General features: G+C 41.1%; 1 protein-coding gene and 1 long non-coding RNA gene across 2 annotated transcripts in view; both read right to left on the bottom strand.

Moving 5' to 3' along the window:
* Positions 1–1,058: 1,058 nt before the first annotated feature.
* LOC109952371 (uncharacterized) lies at positions 1,059–10,312 on the bottom strand. Its single transcript, XR_002273742.1, has 3 exons — positions 10,204–10,312; positions 2,556–2,607; positions 1,059–1,102 (listed from the first exon to the last, which is right to left on the bottom strand). It is a non-coding gene; the product is annotated as an uncharacterized LOC109952371 (long non-coding RNA).
* An 865-nt stretch (positions 10,313–11,177) lies between these two features.
* Positions 11,178–19,385, bottom strand: part of psmd2 (proteasome 26S subunit ubiquitin receptor, non-ATPase 2) — a 10,075-nt gene continuing 1,867 nt past the window's right edge. Inside the window, exons 3-21 of the mRNA XM_020587471.1 lie at positions 19,017–19,181; positions 18,535–18,656; positions 18,081–18,305; positions 17,799–17,957; positions 17,567–17,711; positions 16,686–16,746; positions 16,365–16,511; positions 16,057–16,163; positions 15,558–15,685; positions 15,354–15,441; positions 15,101–15,263; positions 14,790–14,891; positions 14,473–14,624; positions 14,253–14,336; positions 13,594–13,762; positions 12,576–12,670; positions 12,344–12,470; positions 12,100–12,218; positions 11,178–11,897 (exon numbers count right to left, since the gene is read on the bottom strand). Of these exons, the coding sequence (XP_020443127.1) occupies positions 11,715–11,897; positions 12,100–12,218; positions 12,344–12,470; positions 12,576–12,670; positions 13,594–13,762; positions 14,253–14,336; positions 14,473–14,624; positions 14,790–14,891; positions 15,101–15,263; positions 15,354–15,441; positions 15,558–15,685; positions 16,057–16,163; positions 16,365–16,511; positions 16,686–16,746; positions 17,567–17,711; positions 17,799–17,957; positions 18,081–18,305; positions 18,535–18,656; positions 19,017–19,181 (2,541 nt within the window). The 3' untranslated portion in view covers positions 11,178–11,714. The remainder of the gene's footprint in view (positions 11,898–12,099; positions 12,219–12,343; positions 12,471–12,575; positions 12,671–13,593; positions 13,763–14,252; positions 14,337–14,472; positions 14,625–14,789; positions 14,892–15,100; positions 15,264–15,353; positions 15,442–15,557; positions 15,686–16,056; positions 16,164–16,364; positions 16,512–16,685; positions 16,747–17,566; positions 17,712–17,798; positions 17,958–18,080; positions 18,306–18,534; positions 18,657–19,016; positions 19,182–19,385) is intronic.

The raw sequence follows: 19,385 nt of genomic DNA, 5'->3' as shown, positions 1-19,385 counted from the left end.
CACATCCGATCTTTTTGCCCAAATGTGACCCATATCCGATTTCCTTATGACAGTGTGAACAGCACAACTCCGATTTTTTCAAATCAGGCCCAGGCCACTTCCATATGTGGTCCTAAATCAGATACATATCCGATGTTTTGCAACGCGACTTCAGTCTGAACGGCCATGTCGTATTTCATGCGATTTTTATGTCATTGAAATGTGACAGACGTCACAATTCTGCACTGCTGGAGGCAAGGGGGTAATCACAATGGCAGACAACGGTGATTCAGGTGGTCAGTGGAAAGATGGTGATCCATTCAAACGTTTCCCTTCTCACTTGGAAATTATTAATGAATTCTGTGTCCGTGAAGCCCCTCACGGAATCCCACCAGTCCTGGCTCCGACTCCGCACCCACACATTCCTCTGTACAGAGGTAGCAGCCATTGCTCCACAAAGGGACATAAGCAATATTTGTGCGCTCCTTCTTCTTGATATTCTTATTATTTCTTTATTTGCACATTAACTGGTACATCGCTACGCACATGCTATCACGAGCCGCATCCATTTTTATTTTCGCCAACACAGTACGCTGCGTCTGACGTCACATCCTCTTCTGCGCATGCGGGTCACCTCAGGGCCGTATACCGTTCACACGAGACAGATGGCAGTCGCATTTAAATGACAGTGTGAACAACAGCACAAAAAAAAAAAAATCGGATTTCGGCAAAAAATCCGATCTGAGCATTAAGACCTGCAGTGTGAACGTAGTCTTAGTACTATCAGGTACAACAACCCTCAAAGGAACGAAAAAAAGGTCTTTTTTGTGCATCAATTTTCACACCATGGTACACAGTGAAACCAGGATAACACTGCAACCCTAGTTGTAGGACTTAGATACACAGCTGAGAGTTGTACCGAAGTACGGCTTGTGTCTGCTGCAGCCTGTCTCCACCAGAGAAAGTGCATCATTGTGCGATTTGCTTGTCATTATGAGCACAGAAATGCTGCCCTTTTACTTCTATGAAAAACAAAAGCTGAAGTTGGCCCTTAAAGAATGTATACAGAAAGTAAAGTTATGGAGTTCTGCATGGGGAGGCGGATGTGGACCTGTGTACAAATCTGTAGAAAGAGAGAATGGGGAAGTTAAATGGGTCGTAAGTTATAAAAATTACCGGCCATTTCAGATGTTATTGTCACTCTCAGTACACTGTGGTGACACCTAATGGACAACAAGGTAATACAATGTGTAGCACAAAGGACAGACTGGAATGTGGGACATATTTTTCTTAAAGAAAGTGCAGGCTGAGGGTTGACGGCATAAAGTCATTGAAAATTTGTAAACACCTCTACATCCGTGTTGGGAACTTAAAGCTCCACTCCAGAGACATTTTAATATTTATATTTGCATATAAAAATGTTCTGCTATAAACATATAGTCTAACACAGATTTTCCTCAAAAGTACATACATTCCAACAAAGCTATGTCTCTACACTTCTACTACACACCTCATACTATCTGATAACGTTAAACACTATGTCTGTATCTCATTATTATCTCAGCTGATGCAAAACGTAGTGTTAATTTGTAGTCAACACACAAGCAGGTTGTCAGCACTTTGTTCAACAGTGAACCCAGCCAAGCCTTCCCGGTCATAAAGCCATGCTTTGCTGTTAATACTCCAGCAGCATTAAGTCTCTGACAATCTCATAACGTTTGACAGTATGTCAGTATCTCTTTATTTTTGCTTCTTGATTGATGCAAACCACAATCTAGGAAGAGATAATCGAGAGATTGGTGTTTTTAGTAGGGGCTAAGTTAACTATTAGCACAAGGCTAACTGTTAGCTACAGCAGTGAGACAAATGTAGTTTAGTTATTAAACACTTTGCACGTTTCATACCAAGTCATAAAATTTGATAGGATGTCATTATCTCTTCACTTTCTCAGCTTGATCCAAAAGTTTATCTAGTAATGTTAATATGTTTTATGAGCAGCCGGCTAACTGCCGCATTCAAGCTGCTATCTGAAGCCAAAACCGTAGCTAACCATCTGTTAATAATGGTACTTGTCTCACACATCACAGTGTTAGTTAAATAGTGTAAAGAAGTGCCAGGGTCTAGTTTACATCAAAATGCTGTGCACAGCAGCTTTCGTGCTATCAATAGATATAGGTTTTGCTTCCTGGTGGTGAAAAGTTAGGTCTGACCAAAGGATTCAGGTTTCTCACAAACTCCGGAAAACCTGTAAACCAAGTTTAGCTGTCCAAACTTGTGGTGTCACAAATCCAGTTTGCTGGTGCCTCTGCCAAACTCAGATTTTTGGGAGTAAACAGATATCTGCCCCCTTCAGCAGAGGAATATGAAAACAGCCTGTTAGTAACAAACTATACACCTATAAGTCAGTATAGTGGAGGGAATCGGGCTAATAGTTATGGGGGTGTAAAAATAAAGACATTTTTGACTGGAGTGAGTCTTTAAGTTTAACTGGAGGGTGAAACTCAAGGTTGATATTTCTTGTCCTATACACACACACACACACACACACACACACACACATATACAAAAACACTTACATTTATGAATCTTTTAGGTCCTTAGTGTGGTTACACAGAGGAACAGTCTGTCCTAAAAAAAAAAAAAAAAGAAAAACTTCATTAACAAACAACTTGTACTGGCTAATATCACATTTCAGAAACTTCCATGTCATTTTTTTTTTATAGCACTGCACATACACCTCGTGTCCATATCTATACTGGGCATGTGTTCACTTGTGCCTGGGAGCAGCCTACAGAACTACCTTGGAGAAGGGAAAACTATGGTTCAAAACTCTGACAAACAGTATACAATGAGGGAATTACTGGCTACACGTAAAATACTTGAGGGAATTACTGGCTACACATAAAATACATGTATAGCCTATGCACAGTTTATCCAACCCCTGGTAAAACACCAAATAAAAACTACACACACCTTAAAATGAAATGAACTGTCTGTTCAGTGGGATAGATGTAACAGACATTCTTCTGTTTATAATAAACTACCTGTTACACCTGTTTACATTTGGATAACTACAAATACTACACTTCATTTTTAGGTAGAGATTTAATTAAAAAAACTAAACTAAACAGTCTATCCTGTACTCTGGAGCACTTAATTTTAAGATTTGAGTGTAAAATGGAAATGTAAAACTTTTTATCACAATCTAATTTTTCATTTTAAAAAAAGTGTCAACAACAGTCTAGTTTACATGTTATGGTTCACCTAACAACTTTTTTGTACATAAGCTTCCAATCTTAACTGTGTACCAGCAGAAATGTATAAAGCTTTACAGTCATACCCTGAGAGATTTGCCATAAAATACAAAGTATCTGCTCAGAATGCATCTTATTTATCAGTAGACCAGCCATTATTTGAGGCAGTGGTAAATATTTATGAAATAGAGAAAAGCTTAGAACATCAACTCCATGGTTTTTAGGACAAAACACTAATTAGCTACCATTATGGACAAAACAAATCTTAACCTCGGGCTACCAACTGTGTTCTGCATGCTCACTCATTCTACAACTGTCCTGAATGCCATTTTTTGGGCTCCAGGGCGTCGATATTAACAGTCAGTGAACACTTATGTCTCCATTCCCAGCTGAGATAGTGCTGCAACACATTGCTTGCTTCTAAGTGATAGCTTTCTATCATTCAGACATAGGGAACTTTTACCATTACACAACTCAGGGGTTCATTCAGTAGGGCCAGGAATCAGCAAGTATCTGGTGACACGATACAAGGGTTGATATATTGTGATACTGTAAACTAGGCTATATATTTTGCGATTTTTAAAAAATCTAATTTTAGAAAAAATGTCATAAAATAAGCCACACATCACTACATTGCATAAAAAGTCATTTTTTTACAGGTGATTTTATGTATACAGGTTTGTCAGGAAAACTGGAACAGAAACGCATTCACCTCAGCATGTCTCCAATGCACTTAGACAATCTGTACTATAACATTTGTTTATCAATGGTCCAATGAGTAATTCAGTTTTCTCACTGAACCCAGTCACATCTACAATACAATCCATGTCCAAACGGCTGCAGACTGTGTCTATAACCTTATCAAAGATTATATAACACAAAGAATGTCCCCTTAAAACTTCAATTTTTCACCATGGTGTCAACGCCGTCAGTTCTACATTATTAGAGCAGCAGTTTTTGTCACAATGCCAGCATCGAGGCAGAGTGCTTTTTACGCAATACTGTCACCCCTCTGACTCAAGGATCATTTCCTTATTCCAGTGTACTCAACCTCCTCAGGTTATATGGGCCTTGAAATAGTTACACACTTTGTATTTATAGCCAAAGCCAAGATTATATCTGCCACTGGCACACATACACCCCCTTTCCCCAGCACACAAATCAGCAGCAGTGTAAAAAGCCTTAGTCATGATGAATCAGCGTGTTTTTTTCCCTTTTATCTGAAAAGGAAATCGTGCGGCAGAAATGGTTGTAATCACCACTGTTACCATGACTATATCAACACATAAACAAAAGGAAACGAGAAGATAAAGGAGTTTAACTGAGTGAGGGTTTCCATTTGTCAGAAAAGATCCTGTTATAGAAAAACATCGACTAACATAAATGGTGGGTTCAAACACAGTACACTGGAGTCTTGGAGCTTAGAGAACGGTGGCATCATAAGTTATAGAAAGGAAAGACTATAGAGAAGTGACAAGCAGCAGCTCAAAGGCTCATCCACAGACAGAAAGACCAGCAGACTAAGTGGGGCTGGCTGGGAGATGAAATGCTGAGTAAACAATCTCAGGGCTAAAAGGGTGTCTCAGAATATCAACCTACATTGCCTCGGAGGCTTTACAGATTTCACTAGAGAACACACAAATAAAAACCTTTAAGTTATTGGAGCAATGCTTTGCCCTTAAGCTCAGAGAGGTGGTCTGATTGTAAAACACCTACTGTGCTAGTAACACACACAGTCAGCCCCAAACAGGTTAGTCTGCAGAATCTATGAAAACAATTTGTACAAATCAAGGGTACACTGTGTAGCACTCCAAAATGACCAGGTGTGACCCAGACGCCCTCATTTTTGCAGGAATCTGTGTTTGAATAGGGGCATGTGAGCTAACACAATGTTACCAGACACCATATTCACACACTGCTCAGTTATTCTAGCTGATCTGATAAGCAGCACCATGGAGATCCAACCATCAGCACCACCGCTGTGAAACAGGTTCATTCAACTGTTGCATAAGCCTCTGCATGACCTGCTAAGGAGTGGGGGAGAACATCGGCTAAGGTTTGTAGAAGATGCTGGCTATAATATCACCTACATTAGGGTGCAGTCACTCTGAGTATACCGCATAATCTGGACCCACTGTATGGAATACAACTTTGTGCATACATGCTTACTGATTGTCCTAAGTGGAAAAATATGAGTCCTCGCTTTTTTTTTTTTTTTAAGTTCAGGGCCTGCTACAGATTTCAAAACACTTAAAGTCTGTACACATTGTACATGACTATCTCTAAGTGCTACTGTAATGTACACACCGACTCATAAGCTTTTTGCCTTGCTTATGCTTTCGGTTACCTTTATTATATACAGCTCAATGGCCTGCAGGGTGAGTTACCAGTCTGTACCTGCCACATAGTCACAATGTTGTCTGTGGTAGAAACACGACGACACAAAAAGCTCCAGTTGTGGCAGGTTTCACTCAACTCAGCTCAGCTGGATCACTGTAAGTATGGAACACCCTAATTTAAATGTATCCATCAAGCCAGTAAAGGGGGAGGAACATGCCTATTATTTAAAGCTGTATTTTGGTCCACCCTTTATAGGCAGAACCAACACACTGAACTAGTCAGCACTCAGAGAACGCGAAACTCCATCAAAGTAGCTCAGCTTTCCCATAATGCCATTACACCTAAAAGTAATATTGCCATGATAGTGTGCCCATCACACTGACATCATCATTAGTTTTAATGTTATTTGAAAAAAATTCATTCATGGTAGTCTTCTTCAGGATCTATGATCCATCTCTAACTTTTAAAGGAATCAGTTGTTCTGTGAGACATACCCTATCTCCAAAAAAAAAAACTAAAAACAAATCCATTCATTACTTTTTGAGTTATGTTGTGAGCAAACAAACCAGCAAACACAGAAAAAAACATTAACATTACCTCTGCCTTCAAATTCATTTACCTAAGAAGGGAGTCAAAGTTTTTTTTGTCAGTGTGCTTACCTCCACCAAGGGGTGAGCCCATTTCCCCATAATGCCATATAAGCAATATTCCAATGAATGTTTGACCCTTATGATTGCTTGATCATGAAAACCTACTGCTGGCATTTGGAATGACTCCGTTATCATTATTAGTGTGACAATTATTCAAGAAAAACAGACATGACAGACATCCGCTCGTTGGTTTAGGGGTAAAAAGGGGGACTTCAGAAGGTGGACCACAGACAAAGTGGTGAAGGCGTCACATTTCTTCAAGTTTGTCTTCCGTTTGTTCAACAGATGTTAGCTAAATTGTTCATTCAGCCTCCATTACTGGCTAACTGTTGCACTATGGAGTGATCCTCGACATCCTGTGCTCTCGCTCTGCTCAGCTGTGAGCTTATCTCCTCTAAAGGCACAGAAAAATACAGCGGAATAGCCAAGTAGGATGGTCTGCATCATCCCGTGAGGTTATGCCATGTGACGGCTCAGGGAAGCACAGCTATAATGTACCACTTGAACACCAGCGTCCTCGCCGACAGACTGCTGTGCTCTGAACAAGATCAGCTGCCTGCTAATAGAGCTAGTTTAATCATATGGGAGCACTCGCATCTTTGAAAATGTCAAAACCAATTCTAAGTTGGCATTACTTGGATAGACTGACCACATATACTCAATCCAAGTGGTTACTTTCACACCTGAAAAAACCCCGGCTCAAATTCTCTGCCACCCTTCTGTCGCTGCATAGAGTGGAACTGAAAAGCTGGAGTTTGCCTCATTTCACCTTGATCAAACTTAACCAATTGTAGCATATCAGCTATCTTCAGCAACATGAACAAGCCACTTATGAATAAATTAGCTTTACACAGTATACTGACACGAGCAAATAGTAAATGCCACAAATGACTAAAATGTCCCATGCAGACTGACATAACAATGTGGACTTAACATTTCTTCACAGATGCACACAAGTCACACTGCACTAATATTCTCTATAGTGCTCAGCAGCGCAGCCATGCACGTGGGCCACATGGGGGCTACCGTCAACCTTTGCAGCACTCACAATAATGAACAATCTTATAAAGGTCCTGTATCCAAATTATGTGATGGATCAGCACCAAAGTCACATCAATTGTTCTGCGGGCCATATCATATCTCTCCAAAAAATTTCATTAAAATCTGTTCATTACCTTTTGAGTAAACAAATGCAAGCAAAATGGTAACCGCCACTCCTGGTGGAGGTAAAAACTGAAGCACCAAGGTCCAGGTTATCCAGAAGATTTGTCCTTAGTTGGAGCTTAACCAAAACTGGTAAAGGCCCATATCCTGCATAATCCACAATCCTAGTTGTTAATACAAACATTTTGTTATAAAGTCTCCATCCCAATCCAAGATAACCCTGTTGCCATCACCAGGGTTTCTCAAACTTTTAAAAAGCTCCTTTCAGAGCCACAAAAAACTGTACCACTCTTTTACTGTGCTGACTAGTATTCCTCATATCATTTAATCTTCATATGGAAAATTACTGGAGTACCCCTGTATAATCAACAATTTATAACAATTTAAACACAAAACAACATGGGATTTACAGATAAGTGTATACAAATTTCTTTCCCACCGACACGTGTCAATACTTAAAATTAAATAGCATGTGTATGATCACATTTCCAGTCATAGTTGGTGACAAGTATCAGAAGAAACATGGCCTCAGTCAGACATTTGAAGCTGAGAAGGATGTAAAGACAGTGAATGTTGAACACCAGTGATACAGCATCACTCCAGTACAGACTGTTTCTGGTGTCTGCCCAGCAGCCCCATGTTCTTCTGGTTAAATAACATTCTGCCAATACCCACACATGCCCAGACTCTAGGCTTTCATGTTTCACAACAGGAAGCTCAGCAATGTCCTTATGTCAGACAAACTGTAACAGCCTGACTCTGCCACACGATACAATTGTCCTGCGACTGCATTTAGTTTCATTCATTTCCTCAGGCTAAAGTATGTCTGCGATCACTGCATAATATTCTCCTGTACTGATCTGTGGTAAACAGAGATGAATGTTTGCATACAAATGGGATAAACATCTGCATATATTAGCTATGTGGTGTCCCTGTGCTGAGATAAGGTCACATGTCTGCAGTCCTCAACATCTGTCTCATGGCTGCAGCAGCAAGCAGGGTGAAGTGATCAGCAAAGGATTTAAACATGAACACAACCAACAGTGTCGCCCTATAAACATACATCATGGCACAACGTCACTGTAGGAAAACAGCTAAGACATTAATACTACACGTTTAAACAAAGATGTTCTGTCGGCTTAAACTGTAGGACACTTGCGCTACGAAACAGGGGCGTGTCTGTCTATTTAGGCAACGCAAAAAATACACGACAAACACAACTATTTGCATAGCATTACAATAAATACACACCTACCCAGTGCTCGGCTTTGCCAAAACATATACGAATACAGACGCGACGGCGTGATGCTGCATGTTGTGCTGTTAGCCATGTTGCTAACTGTCCTAGGCCCAATCTGGTTTTACCACGTGGTTTCTCTTGCTACTGGCGCGATGCACACCGGCTTCACGCCAGCCACACCTCAGCCGATATCAGCCACGACACATATCATTGTATGATTTATGCGAGACACGAACGCCAAACAAACGACGTGTGTTCCTAAAATCAGTAGTGGAGACAGGCGTGAAGGCGGCTGTCAATGAATGGGAATACTAACTGAAAAAACTGTCAAGCTAAAGTGGTGGCTACTGATTATTAGCTAGTTCTCAATACGTTACTCACATTCAGAAGCGAAACATGCTTGCAACGCCTTAGTTAGGTCGCTATAAACACAGTAACAACGCTGTCAACGACGTCGTGACAATGATGAGCACTAACTAGTGTGAATGAGTCAGACAACCACCTCATTTTCATTTCGCAGCCAAACTTCTAGCCCAGTTGAACACCGCCACCACTGCGACAGCCTCCGACAATGCTGATGTACATAATGGGGATGTTGTGTGGTGGGTAACGCTAATGGTTAATCCCGTCGGCTCCCTCAATAAGGACCAAATGAAGATGCCCCAGGTTTCAGGGATCAAAACATCTGTCCTGTCAAATCAATCTCAGACCCGGTTTACCCTCCCCCGACAGTGTCTCATAACTCATATATGTCACAACTGCCACTAAACATCTGACACGCACACTGGCACATATTTTTGGTTGACCAAGTAACTACGAGACCCTGCTATACGAACAGGCGTACAGTTTAGTTACACGAGCAAATATTTAAAAAAATTTCCATACCTTACCGTCTAACGCAAATGGCTTCAGGTTGCTGGTACCAACGTTACATAGCCATCACATGGTGTCAGATATCAAGTTATATGTGTGTTTGTTATTTACATCCGCAACTGTCAATAGACATCTCTTTATATTAAGATAGGTTGGCAAATACAAGTTTCACCACTTCTGCTGGGAGGCAGAAACCAGGGCAGTAGGCACAGGCGCATTGATTTAACCAACTGCTAGCCTACTGAGTAGCTGGCTAGCAAAAGGCTGGATAGCTAGCAACATAAATTACTCCAACCGGCGAAAACAATAACACTGTGATAAGACAGTTTATATATCGCTTATCATATATAACACTACATAAATGTAATATTTCTAATCGTTAATTTAGTAATGGCTCATATTGACAGTATATATCGTAACGTTAGCTTGCTAGCTGGGCTTGCTGAAGTGAAGAAAGAACACCCACGTCGTTTTAGCATGGAATGCTAGCGGCCAGTTAGCTAGCTAATCCCTGAAAACTCAGAAGGAACACCAGTCAGCAGAAACCACTGAAGAAAGTCACCACAGCTACACAAATCTCCAAACTAAAATGTGAACCGTAGATCTGAATGTCCCTCCAAATTCCCACTGTAACAGCGACTTGACAATTATGGGAAAAATAAAACATATTAAGAAAGAATTTAGCTTGGGACGGCAGCGTTACCTTTTTCTCCTTGAGTCCGCGGAGCCGGACGGACGGAAAATCTTCCCGGAAGCCGGTAGCTAGGTAATTCCGGCAAAAACCCATCACATGAAACTTTCCCAGTGATCACGCTCTGGACTGTTGCCTTCAACTGTAAATAATATATTGTTTCCCTGGTTATCTTTAATGTGCTTACATGTAAACAACACGCTTGGCGACATTCCGTGATAGTAAAGTTATTTACTGCATAAGGAACGTGTAGTTTCACTAAAGTTTATTTTAGCCATTATCCCTAAGTTTATTTCTAACAAACTCTAAATGCATTATAATGACTACTGCTATATTATAATTTGGCTAAAGGAAAAATACCTAGCAGGCACTATTTATGAGACAGTCCACTGTGTTATATTGTATGACTTAAAGCGCAATGGCCACACAGCCAGTTCGGGATGTTTAACATTTAAATGGAAAATACAAACATACAATTCAGTAAAAACAAACAATTAAATAATTCATTTACATTTTGCAAACGCCAATAGGTGTAAAGAACTCACCAACAAATGACCAAAAACCCAGTGTGCTCTCATGCACTTAAAACCAGGCCCAAAGGGGTGAAGTCAGGAAAAAAAATAAAAACATAAAGGAGATTGCCTTATTTATCTGATTGCAAATATTTGATTCTTAAAATTATTTTACATGCATTTATGAGTAGATGAGTTTGCCACTAGTGTAATTGTAGTGGTGTACTTATTATCCATGGGAAGTTCAGTCATTACAATTTAACTTATTTAATCTAACAGGTAGTGTAGCAAAATTCTCAGGAAGTTTCCCAAATAAGAAAAGGTGGCTAGTCTAGGTAGCTCCCCCTTGTGGATAACCTGCAGACTGCTTTATTTTAATGATGGCACTTAGTTATGATTTTCTAAAACTCCTAAGACATTCCCTGCCATATGTTTTACCCAAAATCAACACAACACACAGCCATCACACTTCCACCATGTGTAGCTGAGTTTTTATTTTTGATTCAACCTTTTACAGTACTGTAACAAAACAAAACAAGAAAACTGCAATGAATACATACTTTTAAACACTCTACTTACAAAATCTGACTGAGGATGTAAGAAGTGTGGGAAAAACACATTTGAAGCACTGATGTTTACTGAGCAGTTGCTGATGACTGAAACATAAGAGTGGTGAACAGTTCCCACTTGTGAAATGGCCCTGGATCAGCTGGTTCGGTGCACGTGGGAGAGGTGGATCAAAATTAGAGCAATGCAAGGTGGATGAGGTCCCAGTTGAGCCCTCCCCCTGTGTCATACCAGTTCAGTAAACCAGATCCCAACTATCCATTTTTAATGACTGTTGGAGCTGGGCCATAGATGACAGTGAGAAGATACAGCAAGGAAGAAATATAGGCCTGCCTCACTCAACTCAGCCACGCAACTAAATATAACAACTGCGAGGGGCCATAGAGATCGAGACCCTTATAAACAGAGGGAGAAACCAGTGAGAATGTTTTTTTTGGGTGCAGTCTAGGTTTCATAGCTGGGGTTCTTGCGGAGGATAACAAAACCTTCCAGGATTGGGGTGACAGGGAGATGCTCCTCTGTGGCCAGCTCAGCCCTCTCTCCATGAGCCAGCAGCACTGGTGTGGTGTGAGTCTGAAAACCTGTGATGGCCTTTGGCTTGCCCGCCTGGCCCACGACATCCACAGCCTAAACACATATCACACAAACAAACATGTGAGGTAAAGAGCCATTTTTCCAGAATGTTCCTAACTGTAACCATGGAAATTTCATGTTAACTGTCTATACTGGTTTTCAAAGGCCAGACAAACTTTGTAATGCACAAAAACGGCACAATTTCCACTAACATTCTAGGTTCTCTATTTCCCAGAGGGATTATGCAAGGCATTACCTGTCCAACTCTGACAGATATGGGCAGTGGTCGCAGTTCCTCATCGAACGTGACCAGCATACGTGGCTGCATGGCTGCTACCAGGCCATAGAGAATGTAGTGAGATTTCCCCAGGATTACTGTAGTGCACATAGTGAACAACAGGAGGAATATCAGCACAGGAAAGACATTACTGAATTCAACCTTCAATTCACAAAACAATAATGGACCATGTTAAGTGGCAGCAGGAGGAAAATAAACTGACTGTTCTTGACATCGAGGAAAGAAACAAGCACTGTGAGCAGTCCGGCCACAGCGACCTGACTCATCAGCTGCCTGTCGCTATGGTAGGGACAGAGCGTCAGTGTGCCTTTGCCCAGGTGAGTCAGACCCTGTGGAGGCACAACCAGCAGAGTCAACAGTCACTCATACATACACACATTTTTCCTTAAGTTCAATTGTGTCTGGTACAGAGTGTCTTTTGTGTTGCCACCCACCTGAGCCAGTCGAACCATGAAGAGATTGTTGGGGTCTTTGGCGTGATACTGTGCCAGCTGCCGCAGCATAGCAGCCAGACGGGCGTTATTTGTGCCTGGGTACATGGGAAAACGGAGAGCTTGTTAAATATGTTAAGGATGTTGACACTAGAGGCACTTCAAGAGAAGACGGCATTGTGGAGCATTGAAAACAACAAATGCGTAACTTGCACCATCAAGTATGCAACCCTTTTCCAGAGAAAAACATCAGTGAGGTCATAATATAGGAAATTCATGCATCTTTATGAGGACAGAGGCATTAGTCAACTTAAAGCTACAGTATGTAACTTTCTTTCCAATAGTTTTGTTGTAGAAATCTGCTCCAAGACTTGTCTTGTTAATGTGGAGAGGTGCTGTCGAAGCCTTCAGTGACCCTGACTCACTGAACAGCACTGGCAGTAGTGCAGATATTAGCTTCTAAATGTTTTTGAGTGGGATTGATCTCTCCAATCACAGATTTTTTGTCGTTTGTGGTTGATCAGCAAGTTTTGTTGCACTCATTTCTGGTATTTTCATAATGACAAATATCTGAAGAGCATGGCAGAGCGCTGAGATTGTTTAGAGCATAGCGGAGCAGGGAGAGGGGGCACTGGGCAAAGCAGAGTGGACTGATTTAGAGTTTCACGCTAGTTTTAAAAGCTTTAATTTTGTTGCATTTCAAACCTTTAGCATATCAATCATCTGTAAAATAAATAATAATAGAAGGAAACTCTGCTACTGTAGCAGCATAAACAAACTTTAACTCAGACAACGTTAAAAAATTGTGCATGTTATAATAAGTGTAGTGCTGTTACAGCATCTTATTTGTGTGTGCTCAAAATACTCAACCATGTTTTTACCCCATTTTGTTTTTAGGACATTAAATTAGTGGGCATTATTTCATCATTACTGAATGGTGTAGAGACTTATACAGGGTTTTACTATTATTTCTGCTGTTCACACAGAGTTCACACCGCTCTATTCCTAGAACCAAACTTACCACTGCCCACCATGCCCATGGCAAAGATGGAGTTGTGAGAGACCTCTGGGTCAGCATCATGGGAAAACTTGCTGAGGGTGTCCAAGATGTTCAGACGAGGGTTGGACACTGAAATGAGCGCCAGGGCTAGAGGCACCGCTCGCCTTAGGGTGGGCTCCCCATAACGCAGCTGATGAACACAGAGGGAAGAAGAGTTAAAGACAGTGCAAATAGATCACTAGATTGCAAATGCAAGAGAGGAACAAAAATGTGGCTCTCATTATTTTAACTGCCTTCCTAAGCTGTCACATGCCAGTATACACAGTGGACATGACAAAAATGAAGTCTTTAGGCTAGATCTTAGTCTATTTTACTAGCAATGACAGATCAAAGTAAAGACTAAAGAGGCAGATGTATGGAGAAGGATAAAAGGAGAAATTATGTCATGCAACTCAAAAGAAAGAAAAAAAAAAAGAACAAATGGTGAGGCCTGGAAATATGAAAGTACCATTTAATCAAGATACCAGACAAAGAAGCAGGCTGAACAGATTAAGAGGAAGGAAATGTGATGCAGAGCTAAACAATAAGAAATGAGAGGTGGTAAGACAAGGAACATGTTCGGTACATGTAAACAAAAACAAAACTAGAAGGGAAAACTGACACTAAGCAGTACTACTAACCAGATGCCCAAATGTTCGCAGTGCCATTTCAGAGCCAATCTCCTCCCCCATGGCAATCAAGGCAATACCAAGAACAGCTGCACCCTTTAATAAAAATAAAACATAACATTAAGCTTTCTTCTGTATTCCTCAGTACAAAACTGGACAAACATCCATACAGCTGGTCTTACCGTTAATTATTAACGTAAGAGGACAATCCTGGCAGTAAATTAGCCCTTACCTGGTGGGAGCCCATGTCAGCAGCAGTCTCCTTTTTGTCTTTGTCCTTCTTATCCTTCTTGTCTTTGTCTTCCTCTTTTTCTTTCTCCTTGGCTTCATAGTGCTCACTGCAGATATGAAGAAGCTGCTGAACTTTCAGCACATTACCAGAACCTGGGAGGGATGGGGAAACAAGTTATTTCAGAGATTTAAACAGCAGCTGTAGCACTGTAGGTACACCAGTATAACAATGGCTTATTGAGGGTATGGAAAGAGGCTGACTGATGGATATCTGCAAATCACTTTAGAATGGCTGAAAGACAGTATCGTGAGACTGACCTGCATATGCACAGATATCCACTAGTGTATTGGCAAAGCTGCGGAAAGGTTCAGGTACAACCTGTAGTGCTGCCAGGGTCGTCTCAATTGCTTCTCCTTTACCTATGGACAGCGAAACAACAAATGCAATAGTTACAGCAGCTATAGCAGGACAGAAAGGATGGAAATATATAAAGGCAATGATTTAACTTTGGTAATTTACAAAAAGGTGGTTCACATATCATGCATTACTTATTTCACTTGCTCTTCTGAACGGCCTGTAGCTGTCATTATAGTAATTAATTCTGAAGCTTGTGTCGACCCATGTTTACCCAGGTGGTTGAGTCCCAAGCCTAGAGGCAGCCAGCGGGCATATGTGTCCTTCAGCTCCTGTTCGTTCTTCTCCATGATGGTCTGGACAATGGTGGAGGTCACGTCGCCGTTACAAGATCCTACTGCGATCATACCACATGCCAGCGCTGTCACTCCAACCACCTGGAATTGAGATACTAACAGTCAGATGCTTCTAACATGACTATAAATGTAGACTGAGAAAGGATCTTAACACAGAACACGCATCCATACCTCCATGCTGGATTTGGAGTCTCCCATGACAGGGAGAAGAAGAGAAAGGACATCCTCTCTGTTAGAGCCAGCGTAAGCCAGTCCCAGTCTAAAACCAAGACGACAAGGATCAGGACACACAGCCATCATCTATTATCTTAAGGTATAAGACTACAGATGTTTTGCCATGATAGTTAACTTTCTACACACAAACACTCTCCTCACCCAAAGATGGCTCCTATCCTCATGACATTACTGTTGTGGAGGACATAATCAGAGAGCAGGGCCAAGGCCGGATCACATTCATTCCTCACACCCGAGTTTACAATGCCACAGGCCAGGAGCGCGCCAGACTGCACAGAAAGTGATTTAAAAAAAAAACAGGCATAAGAAAAACAAGACAGCTTCATTTTGCCTTTCTTCCCTAGGAATAAGCCTAAGAAAAGCTTATGTTGTGCAAACATCAAATTAATAGTTAGGTGAGAGTTGTAAACCAATCAACACAATAAATGTCTGTTGAGTGGAAGCTAGTGCATAGTAATGATTTTCTGAAAAACTTAAGGAATATCTCATAAAGAAACTGCCAAAACATAAAAAACTGTACTGTAGCACAGTTAAAGGTGTTGCAATTAGACACTGACACTTTTAAATGGCTAACCCCACAAAGATTGCAATATTACCACCATATCCTTATCTGCAAGTGAAATGAACTCTGAACTTTTACCTTGATGTAGTCTTCTGATGAATAGAGGTATTTGTCAATCTGGGTCAGACCACCATCCACATCCCACAGCAAGATCATGCCCAGGGAGGCTGCAGCGCTCAACATGCCTGAGGCAATTGATATCATTGTTAGTCACCGATCAATGAAATAAAATGCATCAAAATACAAAAATCACAAAAGGAATCATGATGGATATAAAGATTTCAATATGTCAGCTAAGTCAGACTAATGTAAAGACAGGTCCAGTGAGCAGTAAGACCACAGGGCCTATGTAGTACAACTACTACATTGAGTGCACTCTCTTTTACCGTGGTCCTTGTTCTTGTACAGCCACTTGTTGCCATCGTCTGTGAGAAGCTTATCCTGTCCAAAAGCTGCATTGACAAAGCCATTCACAAAGGAAGAGGCCAGATTCATACGAGCAGAGTCCACCTGGGAGCCGCTGCCTCCAAACCCTGTCAGAGCAGCACAGAGCTCAAAACCACAGCTAAACCTAACACTGTTTAGTCACAAATCACTGTCAGTTCACCTGCTAGAGTGGGCAGTAAATCACTAAACACAGCATCATTGTTCATTCTACAACAGTAAATGCACTTATCTAAACTTTATTTAAAACTATATGGACTCACTGTTGTTTTCCAGATGTGTTTTATAGATGTCATCCGGGACTTTGGGTTCCATGATGTCCAGCTGGGGAGGACAGGACAAGTTGGTTAATCTGTTGAGTCATAGCTGTCTCAAAGTGACTGCCTGAATTTATGATGCACCATCTGCCACTGTGAATCACATATCACTTGTCTTTTAGTAAAACAAAAACAAAAACATTTCCCTCATTGTTTGGATCCAGGAATTTTTTTAAAGGAATCTTTACCATTGTCAGATAGGGTCAATTTAACAATTTTTGCTTCCAACTCCATACATAATTCTTAAAATGCTTGGGACAAAAATTACATGATAACATCCCCCATAAGATCTACCACACACCAAAGTCTGATCTGAATCCAAATAATACTGCTACTGCTGCTGCTGACCCCAAATGTTCACATTTATAGGGTTCATGGAAAACTTGTTACTGTGAGACAAGAAACAATACTACAGACTTGCAAGTCATCAGATTCTAGCTGAGACTCTACAATTTCTATAAACTCACCATCTGCTTTTCTAGGTAAAAATTTGTTTGATTACCTAATTTGTTTGTCTAAAGCCAGATAAAATCACCTCAGATGTGTAAAAATGAATAACTTGCAAGTAGATTTCACATAATTCATTTAATGTAGGCCCGTGTAATATGAACAACAAGGTGCTATGTGATAAATTTGTTAATTTACAGACGTTGAAACAACTATTTTACATTAACATTTTGATAGTTTGATGACTTGATCCTATAACTGAATACTCTTTGATGCCATATCTACCATGACTGTGGATTCCATTGCTTTATAATGAGAGGGAAAGTTTAAGCTTTTCCCACATTACTGAATTTCTTTAGCCCCCTCTTCTTGTCCCCTACCTCTCTGGCCAGGGCCAAGAAGTTGCTGTTGAGCTGCACATTGGACATGATCTCTGTCAGGTCCTCATAGTCCTCCACATCCTCATTAAGCTCCAGGAACATGCCATGCCGCCCCAGCATAAAGGCCATCTGCTTCTGTATGACTCTGCAAAGGGACAAAGATGTAGAAATATTCTTTATCATTACCATAGACATCTTATGTCCCTTACAAATTGTGTTTTATAGTCCTTACATGTCTTTGCAGGATGTGAAGATGTTTTCTACTAGCTCCACATCATTGAGCATCAGAGCCAGTCGTACTGCCTCTGGGTAACGGTTGAACTTTCTGAAGATGTTCAGGGCACATCTTAGCAATGCTGAGTTCTCTGGCTCAGGAACATAACTCACACAACTAGAGGAACGATGAAGGAAGATAAGACATGACACCATCATATTTCAGTAACAAATTCAAGCCCTACCGTTTAAAGATGCTTAAAAATGAGGCCTGTGTTCCCAGTGTAAAACCTGAACATACCTGGTAAGGTAGAGGCAGACCTTGCCATAAGCATTTTCATCAATGTAGTCCTCCAGCATGTCCAGCCTCTCAATCTCCATCAGCAGGTCGCATGCCTCGTGCTCAGCATTGTGTGCCATGTTATAAGGCACAATCTCCTTCACTAATTTTAGCAGCGCTTCCTGCTGCGTTTTGTCATTCTCCTCGACCTCCTGCCACTCTTTAGCCACCTCACCGGCCAGGTGCCTGAAAAACAATAGACAGAAAAACGTCACAAAGATGTGACACAAGTGGCAAATGACATTAAATTTTCTTTTCCCAACTTTTACAGCTCCAGTCTATCTTGTGTATGTTTTTCTACTGATTTAACACTGTGAACCACAGCATATAGACATATACACACACAAAATAACTGTATTACTTCCATTTACTTTGCAGCTACACCAAGACCTGTTGCTGGTAACTATTTTCCTACCTGACATACTCATGTCCCCAGGAGGCCAGCTCTTCCTGTGAGCCCAACAGACGGTACTTCAGGCACTCCCTCTCACCACTCATGGTCATGGCGAGTACTGACACCACATCAGCACAGAAACGCTGCAAATACAAACACCACATACAGTTTGAACTTGATTTCTCTAATGAAGCAATCAGTTTTAGTGTCTGTGTCATATTATTCAGGACATTTCTGATATTCTAATGCCATTGGTGATTATACACTTGCAAATTAATGTTGGATTTTCATCAGATGGCACTCAAGCATGCATAAATACCTGTGATTTGTATTCTGGTTAGAGTGATGATGAATTTAATTTCCTCTCAAGGTAAAAAAAAAAAAAGCTTTCTGTAGCTTGAATTACTTACACTAGCGTGGAGTCTGTGCTATTTTCCATATTGTGGTTCAACTGAAAACTCTCAAAAATGCACTCATGTATGAATTTTTAAGTTCATCCTTACCTTGTTCTCTCCGGGTGCCATGCCCTCATAGATCTCTTTGAGCTTTCCATAGTGTGAGCGCAGGAATTTCAGAGGCTTGGGTACTGACGTCATGGAGGTAGTTGAGGAGCGGATTTGTCTGCGCAGCTCTTCCAATGCAGGACGGTACAGAGCTGTGTTCTTCTCCTACCAGTATGAAGAAAAATGTGAGTTTTACTTTGTAGGAGCAAACCTCCTCAGCCTCCTCAGGAAGTACAGCCGCCGTTGGGCCTTCTTGACCAGCTGTGTGTTGTTAAGTGTCCAAGTGTCCTCCTCCAAGTGAGGTCCTCACTTGGACACTTAACAACACACAACTGGCCAAGAAGGCCCAACGGCGGCAGCGATTCTTCA

Source organism: Monopterus albus, unplaced genomic scaffold, assembly GCF_001952655.1.
Source record: "Monopterus albus unplaced genomic scaffold, M_albus_1.0 scaffold8.1, whole genome shotgun sequence".
Taxonomy (NCBI): domain Eukaryota; kingdom Metazoa; phylum Chordata; class Actinopteri; order Synbranchiformes; family Synbranchidae; genus Monopterus; species Monopterus albus.
The sequence above is the reverse complement of the archived record's forward strand: the minus strand, read 5'-3'. Positions and strand labels throughout refer to the sequence as shown.